Here is a 19,638-nt window from a genome sequence, read left to right as displayed (position 1 = left end):
CCCTCCCTGCTGACAGCCACAGGTAGGGATCCGCTGTGAGTAAGCCTGTGTCTACTACACGCAATATCTAGAATCCTTTCAATCTCCGAGCCACACTCACATTTTAGGCGTATGATCAGACAGCTGGTTGTGGGCCTCTCTCTCTTACCCAGCTGTGCAGAAGCTAGGACCAGGGGGCACACGCTATTCTACCCCAACAGGTACACGTCTACACCCACAGTCCCAGTCCCTTCAGACTGCCCTCCTCTCCACAGGGAGTTAAGAGGCCATAAATTTACATCAATCCTCTTCAGTGGGCTCCCCCAAACACTTCCTGAAGCAAAGGTAAGTGGCTCCAGGAACTAGCACCCTATTAAGGGAGATAAATGCTAAAATAGTCTCGTGATCACAAACACTTTTTTATGACCCATACAGTAAATGAATGAACCAGTTATGCTCTGCTATGCTACGGTCTTCTTAAATTGTTCCTCGAGAATTCAAACCATGCATGGAATCAAAGGCCACCTATTGAGGCCAATCTGTGCAGAAGGCTTGCTCTCTGCTGCTCCCTGTAAACACAGACCCATAAACCCAGTTTGGAAAGACTTAGAGAGTCCATCTCCAGGGGCACGTGCTGTCATGTTTTGGAATGTGGCCAGAGGGACCAAAGCCCCCAAGATCTCCATGCACCATGCAAACAAGAGACTCTCAAACCTCTGGCTGCTTACTACCACAGAAGAAAAGGCGCCCAAGGAGAAATTTGGCCAAAACATTCTTCCTACCAAAAACTCCTCATAAATTGCATAGTCAAGGCGAACTGGAGAAGGCCCCTTGCCTCACACGGTCAGCCCTACTGCCCATGCCTCCACCTCCCACACCTGAAAGCAAAATGCTTCCAAACCCTAAAGCTTTGCACACACAAAAACCAGGCCCTCTCGAGTGGGAGGCAACCACAGCCTAACTCATCAGGGAAGACTTCCGGAAGAGGGCTCTGAGCCTGCAGCTCCAGGCAGGAAGCCCCTGCAGAGGTGATCCAGCACGGGCATGACTTCAGGAGAGAGAGTGGAGAGAAAGTTCTAAATTTATTCTATCATTAGAGACAAGAATGATGCTCAGATTTATCTATTGCTGTTATTGCTACCAGAAAAAAACCCCTCTCCCAGGGTCCTAGGGTGACATCAGTTTGGTTAGAGGCCAATTGTCTGACTACCTCAGGAGACTATTTTGGCTACGTGCTGTGGCCCGTGTCTTAGTCTGCAACAGACTCACGTGGAGTAGCTGTCACTCCAGCTTTAAAAGTAACAAAATGTCAATGATTTCGTTAGCCCCCGCTCCCCACTGCACCAACCTTCAGACATAGTTATGCAAGCCCCTAAGCATATGGAGGGAGGGGCTGGCCATCTTCAGCCTGAGCAGTCTTCTCTTCTACTTTACGTTCCACAGGCAGGCCGTGACCAGGCTCACGAGTGCTCCACCGTGAACGGGGAAGCACATACTCTCTCTGCCTTTCTCACCCTGAGTCTGTTCATAGAGTGTCTGCAACACGTTTGTTCCACAAAGGCGTCTATGCCATAGCTGGGACAGAAAGGCAGAGAGGAAACTCAGCATTCAGGTGTGTAACACCTCCTGTCTCAGAAAGCTTGGGCAGCGTAGGGTGGAAGCTTGGCAAATATGAAGCTTTATGTTAAGTTCTGTTCAAATTCTATTTTAAGCTAAACCTCCATATTATAATTAACTTTATACCTCAAGGCACCCTTCCTTCCGGAGGCACTAAGCTTCTGCAGGTAGAGGTAATTTTTCCAAAGCTTAGCACTCAGAGACTGGGGATATGTCATAACAATCCAACAGCTCGTGGGAGGCAAAATTATACTTGGTACACAACGGATGGAGATGCTGGGCAGGCCAGCCCTAGCCCTACAAATGACCATGTGACAGTGTCCAGAAGCAGTGACTGAGGACCCCTTTTACTGTAACAGGAAGTCACCACTAAGATACTTCCCACCCTACACCTGCAAATGGCTTCCATCCTTCCAGCATAAAATATCAGAAACTATTAGTGTGCAAAATAATTTTTTAAAACTCAGATGTACCTTATTTCTTCCTAAATAGCCAGTTCCAGTGCCTATCTCCACTACAGAAAAAAACTACTCAAATTTACCAACTTCCAATGATACCAAATACCAACAATGCAATGCTCTCTCCCTTTGAGCTTCAATAGGACAATGACCAGAAGATCGTTTCGATTATTAAAAACTGAAGCTTCCAATGCATAGACCCCAAGGATGCCTTCGTGGCTAATGCCAGATAGCCCAAAGTCCACACACACACACAAAAGCAGATAAACAAACATAAACCTCCTTCTGACCATGTCTGCCCGTTCAAGGTGTATTAACGCTCTAGCCCAGCTGAGCTCAAATTCTGCTGCACATTAGAACCACTTGGGGAGATTTTCAAAAGGGCTCCATGTTCAGGTTGCACCCCAGACCAACTACATCATTATTCCTGGGAGTACAACTCAGGCAGCAGCATTTCTCAAAATCCCAGAGCTGCGCAGCCCAGTCTGAGAACCAGTGCTCTTGGGCTAAATAAAAAGCTCACGGGCCCCCCTTTCCTTCCCCACACACCCTGGTTACTAACACAGAGCAGGAACCCAAAAAGAACCGCACGCCCAGGGTGCTGCTGCAGCTCCTACCTATGTAGAGAGAGGAGTCCTTCCTGCGCACGTGGTCGTCGATGTAGGAGACGCCCAGCGGCTGCACGGGGGTAGCACCGATCCCCAGGAGCACCTGGGCCCCAATGAGCAGCAAGTACATCATGTTGGTGGCGGTCCGGCTGCGGCAGATGAGGTCAGGGTCGGGCCCCTGGTCGCCGCCCGAGCCGTTGGCGGCGCAGACGTCGCGGCCCTCGGCGCCCCAGCGGATCTCGCCCGCCTCGTACTTGTACTGGTGCGTCAGGAACTCGGGCAGCGCCGAGAGCAGCGCGCCCAGCGCCATGACGATGCCGCCGCAGCCGATGAGGCGCGGCCGGTGCCCGCGCGCCCCGAAGTAGCTCACGAAGAGGATGAGCGCCAGGTTCCCGATCTCGAAGCTGCTGGCGATCACGCCCACGTCGGCGCTCTGCAGGTTGAACCTCCGCTCCAGCGTGGTCAGCACGCTCACCTGCGGGATGCAAAAGGAAATCTCAACGCCGACCCAGATGACACCACCGAGGCAGCCCCTTCCGGCCTCACAGGGTCCCTGCTAGTCCCAGACCCTCCCACCCTGCAATTTTTTTTACCAGCTGCAAAAAGGCACCTGCAGAAAGTGATTTAAACCTGAAGGGTCCGCGAAATGTTTACTTACTATGCTCATCCTAATCCAATGGTTAAAGAATTAACTTTGCCAATGGCAAAGAAGTTTTTCCTGGCACTTGTTTCTATCCTGAAAGGTTCTTTGTCTATTCGGGAAGCACAACTTCCACTGCCCCTAGCCCCACCATTTAGGGCTCATAGGACGCCCACAGTTCTCACGTGCTCTTTACTCTATCCTGTTTAGAAGGCCCATGCTGCGCGGGCTGGGGAGCAAGGGCCTCTTTACCCAGAGGTTAGCAAAGCATACCTTTAGGAAATACATAAAAACAAAAGGAAACAAAAGCCTGAGTGGCAAAATGGACAAGCTAGATTAGCTCATTAGGATAATCATCAGCTCTTCCCTTCCTTCTAGAAGCTTCCAAACAAAGTTCCTTTCCCTGGAGGCCAGGTAAATACATCCCTGTTCTGTGCAGGACAGCTCCACTAAGACCCCTTGGAGGGAGTATTTTGAGGACTTTCTCAACCTTTGTATTCTTGTCTGCCCTCCATTTGTTTACCAAATATTTACCGAACATCTGCTGTTGACCTGGCAGTGCCCTAGACGCAGGAGACAGAAAAATGAGGAAGTGATGACACCTGGCCTCAGGATGTCACCTAGCAGAAAAGTAAACAAGTACACAACTATAATGCAAAGTGACTGGATGTTACATTCATGCTGCAAACATCACACTAGGGGGAGTCAAGAGGGGATGCATTAGTTTAGGGCTTCTTGAAGTGGAGAGAAAATGCAAATGGCCTCCCTCGCCTGCTGTTTGCAGGTTCCACTCAGGGTATCATCAGCAAGACCACAGTATCTGTCGTGGAAGGGCTGACAGCCCCAGCTGGACAGGGAAGAACATTCCTGGCAAAAGTCAGGTGACATGATTTAACAACAGAATGAAAAAGAGTTGGAGAGGCGGGTTGGTGACAGATTATAAGGAGCCACCGATATCACTCTCAAGAAATTAGGTAAAACCGGGCAGTAGGGTAGAAAGAATGCAGATGGTGGAGGAAGACCTGGTTTGAATCCCAGCTACTATTTCCTTAATTAGCTCTATGATTTTGGCCAAGTTACTTAACCTGTCCAAGCTTTAATTTCTGTGAAATAGGAGAAACAACTACCTGGCAGGATGTATGGGAAGATTAGAAATAAGCTGTGAAAAGTCCGTTAGCACAGACCTGGCAGGAGAGCATAGGGAGAGGCAGCGGAGGGGTGCAGAGCCAGCACTCGGGGGCCAGAACGCCCAGGGCCATCCTGATTCTGTGTGACCTTCGGCAGTTGACCATGTGCTTTCACTCTCCCATCTGTAACATGGAGAGAAGAGCGCTGCCTCTTAGAGCTGGTGCCACGAGTAAAGAACATACACGCTCAAATGCTAGGTAAGGGCCATCTAGAACCATTATCATCATTTCTCTGTGGGCATCCGGGAACATCAGAGATTCTAAAAGCATAAGAGTGACACCAGATGTGACTGCAGTGTGGACAATGGATGGCAGAAGAGTAAAGAAATGAATGCCAGCAGAGAAAAAGGCTGGACTATTACTGAGAGAAGGGAGGAAAAAAAGGCCGAATCAATACAGCAGCAGTGGAAATGAGCAGGGAAATTGCAGAAGCATTGTAGAGGCAGAATTCTATCCTCAGGGAGACGGGGCCGCGTCTGCTGATCAATTGGACATGTGCTGCTAAGGAAAGGGAGGAAGAAGGGTCTCATGGGTGTAACTTTCCTCCAAATGTATAAATAAGTGCACTGTTGTCAATATCCGTGCATCCCCACCCTCGCGGCAATGGCCACACATGTGCCTATGTGCAAACACCTGTGATGAGTAGCGTGCCTCTATTCTATTTGCCTTTATTATAGAAAAGTAGAGAAGCCCAGTGACTCCTCTTAGCCTCGTGTTCAACCCCACACATTTAAACAGACTTCTTTAGCCCAGTGGTTCTCAGCGCTACCTTCAGATGAAAGCACCTTTGGAAGCGCTAAAAATTTCAGATGCCTGGTCCCTCCCACGTTTCTGACTCAACCGGTCTGGGGAGCAGCCTGGGCCCTGGGATTTTGTTACAACCCCCCATTGGTGATTCTGTGGAGGGAGAGCAGCACAGTGCTAACACAGTGCACACATTGCTGTGGTCCTTCCTTCAGCACGGGTCCTAGGGCGAGCGCTGAGGAGCAGGGTTCTAACACTGGCACGGCCCCGTCTGTAACCAACAACAGGGCATCCGGGTGTCCAGCTATCGCCCGCATTCTAATTCTGATTCCTGTTTCCATTGTGCTTTCTAACCAAGTCAAGATCAGCTCACAACCAGCCTTGGTTATGTGGTTAGACCGTTATTTTTCAAACCAAGTATTTGCAATTGTAGATAAATGAAATTTAGTGAGTCCTAGTCTCATTAAAATGGCTTGCAAATATTCCCAAAGAAGTTCTTTCTGAAAGCTCTGGGCAAGTGAAAACAAAGGCTTCATTTATTCACTCCTCTCCTTCATAACACAAACAAGCGTGATAGAGTAAGTGCTCTCACAGAGGCTGACAGTAGTTAATGCAGTGTGGGAGCGCAAAGGAAGGCAGGCGAGGTGGGGAGCTTCAGGGGGCCTTCACCCAGGCCTTTGCACTGAGGCTTGAGAGATGCCCAGAAGAGGCCGGATGCATAAATGGAACCGGGATGGAACAGGGATAGATCTGGGCAGGGTCCTCTGGGTGTCCCAGTTCACCTCGAGCAGTCTGGTGAGTCTGCAGCCTGGTGACCTCCACCACAGGCGTAAAGGACAAGGGAAGTGGGAGGAAGGGCAGGCAGTTGGGAAGGGTTGGAGCAGAAGCCATATTTCATTTCCACCATGAGGCTTAGTGACATACATACCAGGCAGCATATCTGAAACATGACAACTGCTCCGTTTCAGCAGGTGTGCCCTGTCATAAAATATCACGCAGGTGTGGACATTTATGATGACCGATAAGGGTGGTGGGGATAGAGACAGCTGTGGGCAAAACAAAAAATAATCACCTCTTCTAGAGAGAGCACTGACGCCTGTGCCTGCAGCTCTTGTCCTGCCTCAAACCTGCTCTTTGCAGAGCAAGGCCCAGGGTGACAGGAAGGAGTAGGGTCTGCACCTCCTTGACCAGTGGCCTCTCACAGGCCTCAGGGACACCCCAGTGGATCAACAGTTAAGCTATGCAAACACTCTGAAAAGATGCTTTGCAGATCAATGAGATCGGAGGCTAATGTCTTCACTCACTCAAAACACAATTTTGAGAAGATGGACTAATTAAGTATGCATGAGGCCATAAAACCCACTTGTGGCTTTTATGTGGCATGAACAGTCCAGCAACGAGGACGATGCACGCTAAAGCAAACGGCTGTCTTTACTTAATGGTAACAAGATGGATGGAAAACGTCTTGATAATTAGAGACGAAGGAGCCGCAACTCCAGGAGGAAAAGAAAAGAGGAAGTGTCCTTCTCCTGCGCCAAGTGGATATGAAGTTATTATTAAAAGAATGCAACATTTATCAGGTTTCCACTACCACAATTCAAAAAAAACAAAACCCGGCTGGCACTTTAGAATCTCCGGGAGCAATTGTTAAAAATAGATTCCCAAACCCAGAGAGGAAGCTCAGGAATCCAAGGTTTTATAAAAGTCCTGGGGTCTCTGATGCCCAGCTGGGGCTGAATACCACAGGCATTCCAGGTGTCCACACACATACTCACCGTCAAGTTGGAGCTGTGGTTCTCAACCTTCAGTGGCAGCAAAATCACCAGGAGGGTGTCGGACTGCCGGGCTCCAGCCTCAGAGTTTCTGATTCAGCAGGTCTGGGATGCGTCTGGCATTTTATAGTTCTAACACGCTCCCAGGTGATGCTGATGCTGCTGGTCAGGGGACCACGCTTTGAGAACCACTGCTCTACTGGACCTCTTCTCCTCACCAAGCCTACCCCCACTCAAGATTCAAGAGTTTTTTTAAAATCAGATACAAATTGAAAGCACACAGTCATTTCCAGTTCCTAGAGACGCGCTCTCCTTGTATGAGAAAGCTGGGTCGCATTTTGGGGAGGCTCACTTCTTAGGGTGCCTAAGGCACACTCAGGCCAACTGCAGTGATGGGGGCCCAGCCCAAAAGGGAGACTTCAGTCCATGCTGTCCTAAATGCTGTAAGACAGGAGACACCCAGAGACCACGGCCAGGTACAGATGGGCCCTTCGTCACCTTCCAAAGGGCCAAGGTTACCAGGAACTTGCTGAAGCAGCAGCCAAGTTCTTAGCAGCGGCAGCTGAAGCCCAGGACTGCTCCCAGAAGCCCTCCTTACTCTGGCTTAGGGAAAGGAGCCTGGATGGGAATCACCTGGGCAGCTTTTGAAACACACCAGTCAGCACCTAGCACCCCCACCCCTGGACTCTGATATAATTTGTGCCATCTGGGCCTGGGCGTGAATATTTTCAAAGTCCCCCAGGTGATTCTAATACACAGACAGTTGGAAGTACATGTGTGTGCATACAAGACACAGTGTGTGGACACTGCAGAGGGCTGTGTGTGCAGGGGTGTCTACAACAGGGTAACCTGGCCACATCAGTGCACTACCGGAACAGGGAGCCTCAAGTTCAAATCTAGCTTTGACAGCACTTGGCCAAGGCATTCTTTCTGAGTCTGTTTCCACACCTGGGCAGTGGGGACAACAATCCTTGCTTGAATGAGCATCATGAGATCGTGTATCAGAGCAGCTGGCACACAGTAGGTGCACGTAAAAGAGCTGCCCTCGTCACGGGTGTGCATGCTCTGTGTGACTTCCAATTCAATTCCACACACAGCGTGCCTGCTCTGTGGGAGGTGCAAGAAACCTAAGTATGATGGAGAGGCAATCCCTGCCCTGTGGGAGTTTGCAATCTGGGGAGAGCAGAGAGAAACAAACAACACAGCCTACAACACAGGGAAAGGGAACAGGGTGGCAGAAGCTTCAAGGGAATGAGAACATACATGTGGCTGCACATGGAGGAAAATGTAACTGGGATGCAACAAGGATGAACTGGATTTTCAAGGGAGGGGTGGGAGGTGGCACACTATTCCAAAAGCAAAGATCAGCAGCATGTGGGAGGCATGGCATGATGGAAGGAAACTTCAGACCACCCCTGGGCTAAGGGAAGATGACCTTTTGGCCTCAGAGCGCTGTGAGGAGTAATCTGAGATACAACAGTCTTGAAGGCCAGGCTGAGGGTCTGCCCTTGATTTGCAGGTCCATGGGGAGCCAAGGGAGGTTCTTGAGCGGAAGCCATCCTTCAACATTATCGTGGCAGTGTTGCATAGCGTGGAGTGATTCGAAACTGCCGAGGCAGTTATTTCAAGAGGACTGGTGAGAAATGAGGCTTCAGCAGGGTACCACCAGCAGAACGTCAAAGAAGGGCACCCATGTGAGAGATGCCTCCGAAGTAAAGTGCAGTCAAGCCGGCAGCTGATGGGAGGCCCAGGTCAAGGAAGGCGGAGCCGAAAGGACCTTGAGGGGGTCTCCCCTGGCTCCTTCCAGAGCCCCTGTGAGGGCTGAGTGCTGGGAGGCTGGGAGGAGCCGGGGAGAACAGAGAGGCTGCATCTAAAAGCACTTCTGTGCTGAGGGGCATAGGACATGACAGAGGCCAGCAGGCTGCCCCCGGGGACCTGGAGGAAGCTGCACCCTCCAGCGACATGCACAGCAGCAGGGCCCAGGTCAGGGAGCAGATGCTGGAACAGTCCAGATGTCAACCTCCCATGAAACTGCAGTCACGCAAAGCACCCTCGGCCCCCTGAAGAGGGATCAGCCCATTTTTTCTGAGAAGGGCCAGAGAGTAAATATTTTGGGCTTTGGGGCCTCATGGTCTCTGTAGCAACTACTCAGACTCTGCCACAGTAGGACAAAAGCAGCTTCTGTAGGCAATATGTAAATGCTGGGCATGGCTGCGTTCCAATAAAACTTTATTAACAAAAACAAGCAGTGGGCTGGATCTGGCTGCAGGCCGGAGCTCGCCCAACTGCTCTACAGTTCTCCATCTATCCAGTTTGGGAAATCGCATTATTCTACGTCTGGTAGTAAAAACACTGGCCATTCATAACAAATTTGTGAAGCACTCCTGTTGCTCACACAGCAAAATCATTCTAGGCACAACATTAATGCAAGTTGGTTTTTTGTTTTTTTTTTAATCCCAAGAAAGCAATTTGCAAGGCAACTTCAATTTCTCGTCTGATGTGCCAAGAACATGCTTTCCCGCAGGAAAGCGGGGGAAGGGGCTTAACCACCTCAACCCAGAGAGCGTGTCCCCGTGATGAAACCGCAGTGGCAATTTCATCAGGCGAGCAAGACACACTGAGGGCTTTTGTTTTTCATCTGAACAGCAGCTCCTGGGAGCAAGTAATTTAGGGCACTGGGGAAATGGCACACATAAGGCATTCACTTGTGAATTCCAGGATCCGAGGTTTACAGAACCAGGTAACGGAAGACAAGACATGAGCACCTCCTGTAACTGCCCTGGTGGTAAACAGATCATCCGCCTGCCTACCTCACAGGTCAGCCAGGGAAGAGAGACATTTAGTCAATGTTGCTTTATTTCTGGTGGAATGATTTAGCCTGTATTATACCCACAGAATATAGGGGTGTAATTTTACAACCATTTTTCTTAAAAAGCAGAGTAAGCATTACACGGAATATCTCTGATTTAGACCTAACTCTGGCCTCCAGTCCAGGCCAAAGACATCAGTATGTGTGAGGGGACGAGGGGAGGAGAAGATGGAAAACACGGGAGATTTTCGGAGCCACACACTAACACTGGACCCTTAGGCAGGGCACTTAACATGCCTGCAACTCCCTTTTTCCATCTGTAATGTGGAGATGATGATTCTGCCTTCACAGCTTGGCCATAAGCTTCAAAGTGGGGAAACACTCTGTGCAATGCTGTCACTGCGAGTGTAGTTATGCCTGGGGTTGCAAATTAGCAACGTGGCTTCGCCGTTCCCTGCAGCAGTTATCCTGAGAGCCTGCCAGCCGTCTCTGTACCTGGGTCTTTTATAATAGGCATCATCATTTCCTTTGATCACTCCATCTGAGAGTGAGAGTCTCAGACCAGCTTTCCTTAGAAAGGCCTCATTGGTTTCTGTCTCCGAGTCCTCCTCTCTGGCATTTCCTGCATCTTTCTTCATTATTTGCATCTTCCTCAGACTATTTTTCCCTCCACACCCCATTTCTTAGTTTCTCTCATCTCTCTCTTCTCCTACTAACTTTCTTCCCTAAATGGCCCTAAAATATAAAGGAAGCATATTTTGTATTATTCCTTCTATTTCATGAAATCTTATGTTCAATTAATTCTGAGAGAATGTGTAACATTTTGTGAGTCTCTTCTAAAAAACAAATCCCTAAATTTAATTACTTCCTACTTATAAATCTCATCATTGATTTTTCTCTATAGCTCAGTGGTCCATTATAGAAAAACAAAGATTCTCCATCCTGCCAGGTACAACTAGTGGAATTTTCTTCCACTCAGTTACTGAGCCTTAAAGTTCTTACCAGAAATTTTTGCATCAGGCTGATTATTATTATTAGTTTGTGTTTAGAAGCTTTCACACAATAACTTGTGACATTCTTTCAATTGACAAGTTACATGGTGCTGGTCTGTATTACTGGAGAAACTTCAAAAACAATAGGAGTTAAATGATTTTCTCAACATTCAAGAAAAACGTATAGAGGAGCAGACATAGTCTCAAGAAAGGGATTTCCATCTAACATGCTCACAATTTGCGCGCACACACACAAACTCCCCAGGCAGAACTGTTTCCACTGAATCAGGCTTCTCTATATGCTGGGCCTGGGCTTACTGTCAGATGAACTGAAAACCCCACACTGAGGACCCTGCCGCGCCAGGGACTCATCCAGGGGCTGAAGATGCCCTCAGCCAGCTCACAGGATAATGGAAGCAACTATGAAAACAGGCAGTTATCACGAAGTGTTCACAAAGTTTCTCTGTGCCAGAATACAGAAGCAGTCAGCGCCCAAAGAAACACAGTAGTTAGTACCCAGGAACACAGGAGGAATGCAGCATCAGGGCAGGCTCCGGAATGGGGGTAATGTTAATTACAATCACATGGAGCACTTGTTAATTACTTATGCCAGGTACAGTACTGATGGCTTTACATGTATCAACAAGTTTATTCTACACTATGATTCCAAGAGGGAGGCAGTTTTACTATCCCAATTTGACAGATGAGGAGCCTGAGGCCAGAGGAGATGACCATCCCGCTGACGGCCATGCTGCCAGTGGGTGGACGGGGTGCCAGGACTGAAGCCCACCCGCCTGACTCCACACCCGAGCGACCGAGCACTGTGTCCCTGCCTCAGTGAGGTCACCTGACCCCCAGGGGGTGAGGGCTATCAGGCTCTATCAGGTAAGCAGAGACAACCCCAAGCAACTGGTAACCAAAGTTGCTGTAAAAAGGGAAAAAAAAAGCTTAGTTATTGTTAAAAGCTATGCAGGGAGGAAACGCGTTATAAAGTCAAAAATAATTTTCAAAACACTGGGTTGAACAAAGATAAACAGGTTTCTTTACGACAAGACTTAGATTTCCAAATTAACATTCATTGTTAGTCATCCATCAAAATATATGTTATGTCGCATTTCCTGAAACTCTCCTGACTATGAAAACGTTTTTTTTTTAAATACTGAGCATCCCTTGAAAAAAATATACTTTCAGAAACACTGGGTTAAGGCGGATATGAGAAATGTTTTTAATTAAGTACAGAAAAAGCTCTGCTTCTCCTAGAAACTAATTTTATTGCTTCTTTCACCCTACCTACCTCCAACCAAAGGCTATTAAACAGGATGATGACAGCTGGATTTCCCTTTTTGCTTTGCTTACCAGGAATCTCAGAGTCAATCCTGCAGCCATGCTAGAGCAATGGTGTGGGATGCCAAGGCTGCATATAAGCATTTCATTTCTTTTTCTTCCTGGTCTTCAAATTCTACTTATAATTCCACAGGAGTATATTACTTATAAACTGCGTCTACCAGGGCAGGGTACAAAATCATTATACATAGATTTCTCAAGAGCAAACCACCAGACAGGTAGGCTTAAGCCCTAATACCAAGATAATCTACTTCCACCTAATTATATCCTCTCTTGAAAATGAACCCCACAAATAAGCTGATAAGAAAATAATACGCTTACCAAAGCTTGCGTGTCCAGGTGTAAGATAAAACCAGTCAGAACAAAATGGTTTTGTTCTGCCCATGTGCAGCATTCACAAAGCTTCCAGAAGACTAAGAAAGTCTAATTCTAGTGTCAGAACAGTGAAAGAAAGAGCACAAGCCTTAAGGGTTCATTTTCCTCAGTCTGCGCACACCAGCAAGTTGCTCTGACCCAGCTGTCGGTGTTTCCTCTGTTCCTTCCCTGCATGTCAGGCACAAACACCCTCAGCTGCACCCAAGACACACAGTGATCGATCAGAGGACCCACGGATGTTACTGCTCAAGGAGATGTTGAGGAAGACCTAGCCCATTGCCCACATTTGACTGGGAGGAACCGGAAGCCCAAAGGAGGGAAGTAATCTGCCTGGGATCACACACTTCTAAGTGACACGATGTCTCCTGATGCCCAGCCCAGTTCTGTCCCCAGTGTCATAAGAAAAGTAGACATGTCACTCCTTGGCCTCCCTCCGCCTACTACTTGGATGCATGTTACCTTGTTCAAGGTGCTAAAAATGCTGCACCAATATATATCAAACTTAGTACCAGAAGGTGTACCTGCGATTGAACAAAGCAGTGGAGAGGTGAACGAAGTGCAGGTTGTGAGCACAGTGCCCCTTCCTGCAGGAGCCAGAGGTGGGATCCTATTGGGAGGAAGAGGTGAGGAGGGAATGCGCTGCGGGGCGCCCACCTCACCTCCACTCGGGAAGAGCTGCCCTCCTCCAGTCAGCATGGGTCCTCCGCCCGCTCATCCCTTCTTGTCTCCAGAAGACCTTTCTCCACCGCTCTGCCCTCTTTCCTTTCTCTTCTCGCTCTCCCCTGGCTCCTTCTTTACCCTATCCACAAACTTGCCCAATGCTCATGCATGTAAAAACAACAGCTTGAAGTCATCTTTCTTGTCACTGCCTCCTGCTCCTCTTTGCCTTCCATCAAGCGTCGGAAAGGAAGTCCACAGCTCCCTGTTTCCTGGGCTCACGTCAACCCCATTGCACTACTATGTGATGGCCACAGCAAGCTGCCCTGGATTAAGGTTCCCAGTGAGCTCCCACTTCTTAAATGCCCTATCGTACCAGGTTTCTTCGATCTCGGACACAGCTGACCACTCTGTCTTGTGACAAGCACAACTCAGCTGTCCTCCATTCTCCTCCTCCCTCCCCGCCTGCTCCCTCCCCACCTCCTCTCCTGTAGTTCTCTATGGCCAGAATTCTCCAAGGTCACATCTGAGTGTTCTTGAGTCACTGCACTATTCTCATGGGGAGATTCCCACATTCTCCTGTCTGTCTCCTCCATGCTGATGACACCCATCTCTTCCTGCAGCCACACTGCACCTCAGTGCTCCAGAGCCCCCTCCCCTGGATGGCCACAGCACCCAGCCTCCACAGTCTCACCCCAGCATTCTGCTCTTGACCACCCAGCCCTGCCCACACAGCCCTCCGATCCCTCTCCCCATGAACATCAATATTTCACTGACATCTGCAAGGTCCCAGGCCCTTGACACATGACAGTCATCCCCGGTTCCACATCCCACCCGCCTTTGCCCCTCGTCCTGTCACTCCCTCTCCTCACTCCCTCATCGGGACCCCTCCTGTCTAAGCTCAGCTGCTCATCCCCCTTCCCTGAATTCTCCCAATGTGTCTGCACTGGCTGCCATCCTCTTCCCTGTCTCCCCTCATTCAACCCATCCCCAATTCATTCTCTACTTAAAACTCTCTTGTGATGCCCGCTGCCAACTGGAAAAGCCGGAGCTCCTCACCTTGGGGTAACAGACCCGCTGAGGGCTGGCCACATGCTACCTCTCAGCCTCCCTCCTGCAGCAATCCCGACTGGCACTTTCCTACACTGGCCTGGATCTCTCTCATCCCCTGGCCTTCGAATTGGCCAAAATACGGCCCGGCTCCCTCCACTCACCTGGGAAACCCCTACTTCTCCAGCAGCAGGCAGTCCAAATGCCACCTCCTCTGGGAACCCTCCCTGCCTTCCTTCACCCTCTCCTTTGCAACCATAGAACTTCATACAGACTCCCATAAGGCTGTCATTATTTTGGCATGTCTGGCGTCCCTCATAAAGGCTGAAAGCTTCTTGAGGGCAAGGGCTGTCTTATCATGTCTACAGTCCTGCTCCCGAGCACAGAGCCGGGAGATGGGGGCTAAGCTAGGTCACTGCATCCAACTGTGCAGGACATACACTTTCCTGCACGAATGTGTCCCACTGAGGGGGTGAGTGGGAACTGAATTCAGTTTGTACTCCCTTCCCCCCAGTTGTGTCCACTGGAGGAAGGAGGACCAATTTCCCATTGCCACGATGGCTCTGTATGGGCGATCGGCAGCCTGGGTTGGTGAAACACACTATAAGGTCCCCCTGCCCTCCCACAGCTCCCCGGTGGCCCTTCCCTTTGTGCAAATACCTAACTAAGCATCATGGCCAAGCTTCACTGTCTACTCCTGGAGGTGCCCAATGCAAGGAAACTTCTGCATTGGTGGCAATCGTGCCAATTAACTGTTTGGAAACATGAGTGTGCAGACCTGTCTCAAACTCAATATGTTATGTGAGTAGCACTGGGCATTTTAGGCAGTTCCTGGGGCTGGGAGGAAAAACACACAGGAGCCCAAGACAAAGACTGCTTGGCCTCAACAAGGCACGCAGCCATCTGTTCCTTGGGTCCCCTGCAGTCTTTCCTCCTCACACCTGCAGTTACTCTGAGAGCTGCCCTTATTTTCCCTGAATGTCAAGCATCACTTAGTAAAGATGATCTGAGGGTCAGGTGAGCTGACTATGTGCAAGGCACCAGGCCAAGGATACGGGGGCTAAAGTCCTAAATAAAAGACAGTCCCTGCCCTCACTGAACTAATCATAGGAGCTAACATTTGGTAGCATTTACAAAGAGCCAGCACTGCTCCCATGACACTATGTATGCTAGTCCATTTCATTATTACAACAACCTCATTAGGTAGATACTATTATTATCCCCATTTTGCAGATGCGGAAACAGAAGCCCAGATGTTAACGTTAACTTAACTAAAGTCTTGCAGGTAGTAAATGGCAGTACCAGGATTCAAGCCCGAGTAATGTGGTGTCAGAGTCTATGCTTTTAACTGCCACACGGTTTTTCTTCTGTAGAAGATGGGAAAAGAAAATGGGGCTGAAATTGCAGTGTGAGAAGCTTGGGAAATCCTCTCCTCAAAGAGCAATGGTGAAACTGGACAAAACTGTCACAAACAACCATTTCAAGACTCCGGAAATCAACTAAAACATACAACAAATTGAGGAGCGTGTATTCATGGAAAACTTCTGAACCTCGGGTAAGAACAGTGGGAATCTGGGGTCTTTCCCTCCCTCCCATGACTTTCCCATGTTGGCTGGCACAGTTCCACTGGGCGGGCTGGCTGACCATGCAAACCAGCAGCCTCATTGGAGGAAGTCTGCTTGATTTGAAGTGGAAGGTGAAAACCCTACACTCAGTGGTGCTGTCAGTAAGGATGGAAATCCCAATAGCAAACGAACAGAGAAGTCCACTTCAGCTACTCTGAGGGCATGATGCTGGTTGGGGCAAGCACCAGACTGGCAGACTAGACAGAAATTTAACAGAAAGATCAAACATAAGGGTCCTCGATAAGCTCTCCACATGTCTCTGGTTGACTGAAAGCCTGTGCACAAGTGGAGGAGAGACCAGAGAGGGTCCATGGTCTCTACTCACTCCTGGCTGACTATAAGCCTGTGTGCATAGGAAAAGGAGATGCAAAGGGGCCCAGAAGAAAATAAAAGCTGGGAAGACTTAAAAACTGCCTTAATTTTGAGTAAAATCTTAGTGCTTGGGGCATCTGAACACAAACTCTGACCAGTCATTGACTATGCAGACATAGAGGTGACCCCTAGGAAGCCATGCTTAAAAATAAAAACAGGAATTTAGGACATGAAAAAAATGTAAAAACCCATAAGAATTCAAACAAAAAACTGAGCCAAAATATCAATGGCCACATACCACAAGACACAGATTCCACAGATTTAGTCCAGGCAAGTAATTAAACAAATAGCAAAGACAACAAACCTCAGGTGGGACGGGGGGAGGACAGAGAACTGAATCCAGAGTTGCAAGAGTATATTATCTAAAATATCCAATTTTCAACAAAAAATTGAGTCATGCAAAAAACAAACAAACAGGAAAGCAAGGCCCTTCCTTAACAAGGGGAAGAAGCAGTCAATAGAAGCAGTCTCAGAGAAGGCCCCAGTGTTGGACATAACAGACAAAGACTCAAAGCACCTCCTATAAATATGTTCAAAACACTAAAGAAACTCATGTTTAAAGAATAACAACATGATGATAATAATCCAATAAATAGAGAATAGACAAAATATTACAAAAAAAGACAGATGTTAAAAAAAAAAATGAACCAGTGGAAATTCTGGAGTTGAAAAGTATAACTGAAATGAAAACTTCACCAGAGGAGCTCAGTATCAGATAGATGTCAGAAGAAAGAACCAGTGAACTTGAAGATAAATCAGTAAGTGTTATCAATCTGAAGAACAAAGAAGAAAAATGAACAAAATCTCAGAGACCTGTGGGACCCCAGCAAGCACACCAATATACATGTAATGGGAGCCTTATAAGGAAAGAGGAGCGAAAAAGGCACAGAAAAAAATATTTGAAGAAATAATGGCCAAAACATCCAAAATGTAGTGAAAAATATGAATCTATAGATTCAGGAAGATCAACAAACCCCAAGTAGGGAAAAAGCAAAGATATCCATGCCCAGACACATTATAGTCTGCTCATATATATGTTGAAAGGCAAAGACCGACAGAAAATCTTCAAAGCAATAAGAAAAAGAACAACAACACTCATCACATACAAAATTAACAGCTGACTTTTCATCAGAAACAACCTACATCAGAAAGCAGTGGAAAGGCAAATTGAAAGAACTGAAAGAAAAAACTGTCAAAAAAGAATTCCATATCCAGCAAAACTATCACTTGAAATTGAAGGCACAATAAAGATATTCCTAAACAAACAAAGACTGGGACAATTCATGGTTAGCAGATCTTCCTTGCAAGGAATACTAAAGGAATTCCTTCGGGTGGAAAGTAAATGACACCACACAGTAACTCAAATATACACACAAATAGGTACTAAGAAATAAAGAGCACCTGAAAAGTTAAATATGTGTGTAAACACAAAAGGCTGTATAAATATATTTTCCCTCTTCTCTTAACTTCTTTAAAAGGCATAGGATTGCATAAAACAGTAACACTGCATTGTTTGATTGATATAAAGATGTAATACATATGAGAATAGCACAAAGAAAGGGGAAGAAATGGAGCTGTATTGGAGCAAAGTTTCTAGATTTTACATAAATTAAGTTAGTACTGATCCAAAGTAGACCGTGATAACTTAAGATGCATACTGTAGATACAATCACTAAAAAAATAATTCAAAGCATAGGGAGAGAAGGAATTAAAATGAAACACGAGACAATATCTATTTAACACAGAAGAAAGCAATAAAGAAGAAATAGGGAATGAAACAGACATGAGACATAAATTACAAAATGGCAGAGCCAGATGTAAACCCAACCACATCAACATAATAACAGAGCCCCAAAATACACAAAGCAAAAATCGTCAAAGAGAAAGGAGAAATAAACAATACAATGATACTAGTTGGAGACGTTAATATCCTTCTCAATAACTAATAAAACAACTAGATAGAAAATCACTAAGGTTACAAACGATTTGAACAACACTTTCTACCAATCTTACAACTCAACAACAAAATGACAAAGAACCCAATTTTAAAAATAGGCAAGTAATTTGAATAGATATTTCATCAAAGAAGACATACGAATGTCTAATAAGACTTTGAACAGATGCTCGGCATCATTAGTCTTTAGGAAAATGCAAATAAAAATCATGAGGTACCACCACCCTCCCACTAGAATGGGTAAAATAAAAAAATACAGACAATACCAAGCATTCACATGGATGTGGAGAAACTGGAAGCCTCAGACATTGCTGGTAGGAATGTAAAAGATGAGACGGTTATAGCCACTTTGGAAAACAACTGAGCAGTTTCTTAAAAAGTTATATATAAATTTACCACATGATCAGCAATTCCACCCCCAATCTATCCAAGAGAATTGAAAACATATGTCTACACAAAGACTGCAAATAACAGTATTGTTCATAATAACCACAAGCTGGAAACAACCCAAATGTCCATCAATGGTCAATGGGTAAGCAAAACATGGTATATCCATAAATCCACTAGTAATCTACTCCAGTTTATCTACTAGATTCCAAAACTAAGGAATAATATTCGGCAATGAAATGAAACAAAGTACCAATGCATGTTGCTACAACATAGATTAATCTCAAAAAGATTATGCTAATCAAAAGAAGCCAGATGTAAAAAACTGCATATTGTATTATTCCATGTATATGTAATGTCCAGAAAAGGCCAATCTACAGAGAAAGAAGGCAGGTTGCCTGGGTCTAGAGCGTAGGGTGGGACTTGACTGCAAATAGGCACGAGCAAACTTTCTGGAATGATGGAAATGTTTTAAAACTGGACTGTGGTGACAGTTGCACAACCTTAGAAATTTACCAAAAATCATTTAATTGTATACTTAGAAGGGATGGATTTTATGGTATATAAATTAGACTTCAATAAAACAGAAAGAAAAAAAAAGGACAATGCGTACAAATAGCCAGAAGGCAAGGCCAAATGTGGTAAGTGCAGTAAGAAAATGGGGTAGAATGGGGTGGGGGTGGGGGTTCATGAAAAGCTTCCAGCAAGAGCAATGACTGGAGCTTGGACAGTGGTGATAGGTGAAGATGAAAGAAAGCAGAGGAGTGGAGAGAACCTAACAAGCAAACGCATAGAGGTGCGAAAGGCTGAGGGATGTTTGGTGACCCATGCACCATCCAGTTTGCCAAAGCACAGAGGGGAGGAGAGGTGGGGAGAGAAAGGTCTACGGAACAGCCTCACTTTCTGGCCCCGGGTCAGCGCTATTCTAAGCCATCTTCTTATTCTAGATCAGTGGCTGGGAACTTAGTGTTGGTCTGACTATTCTGGAATCCCTCAAAAGATATCCACAGTTCCAGAAGATTCTGGGGAACATTTGGGGTGGAGCCCAGGAGTCAGTATTTTGAAATC

The 19,638-nt window shown here is 46.9% G+C and overlaps 1 protein-coding gene across 2 annotated transcripts in view; it reads right to left on the bottom strand.

The window, feature by feature from the left end:
• The window catches only part of SLCO3A1 (solute carrier organic anion transporter family member 3A1), a 289,096-nt gene that overhangs the window by 226,098 nt on the left and 43,360 nt on the right, over positions 1 to 19,638 (bottom strand). For both annotated transcript variants that reach the window (XM_070618553.1, XM_070618543.1), the window contains exon 2: positions 2,672 to 3,137. In XM_070618553.1, the coding sequence (XP_070474654.1) occupies positions 2,672 to 3,137 (466 nt within the window). The remainder of the gene's footprint in view (positions 1 to 2,671; positions 3,138 to 19,638) is intronic.

The sequence above is a fragment of the Equus przewalskii genome, chromosome 1 (assembly GCF_037783145.1).
Source record: "Equus przewalskii isolate Varuska chromosome 1, EquPr2, whole genome shotgun sequence".
Classification (NCBI taxonomy): domain Eukaryota; kingdom Metazoa; phylum Chordata; class Mammalia; order Perissodactyla; family Equidae; genus Equus; species Equus przewalskii.
This window is presented reverse-complemented; position numbering and strand designations above follow the sequence as displayed.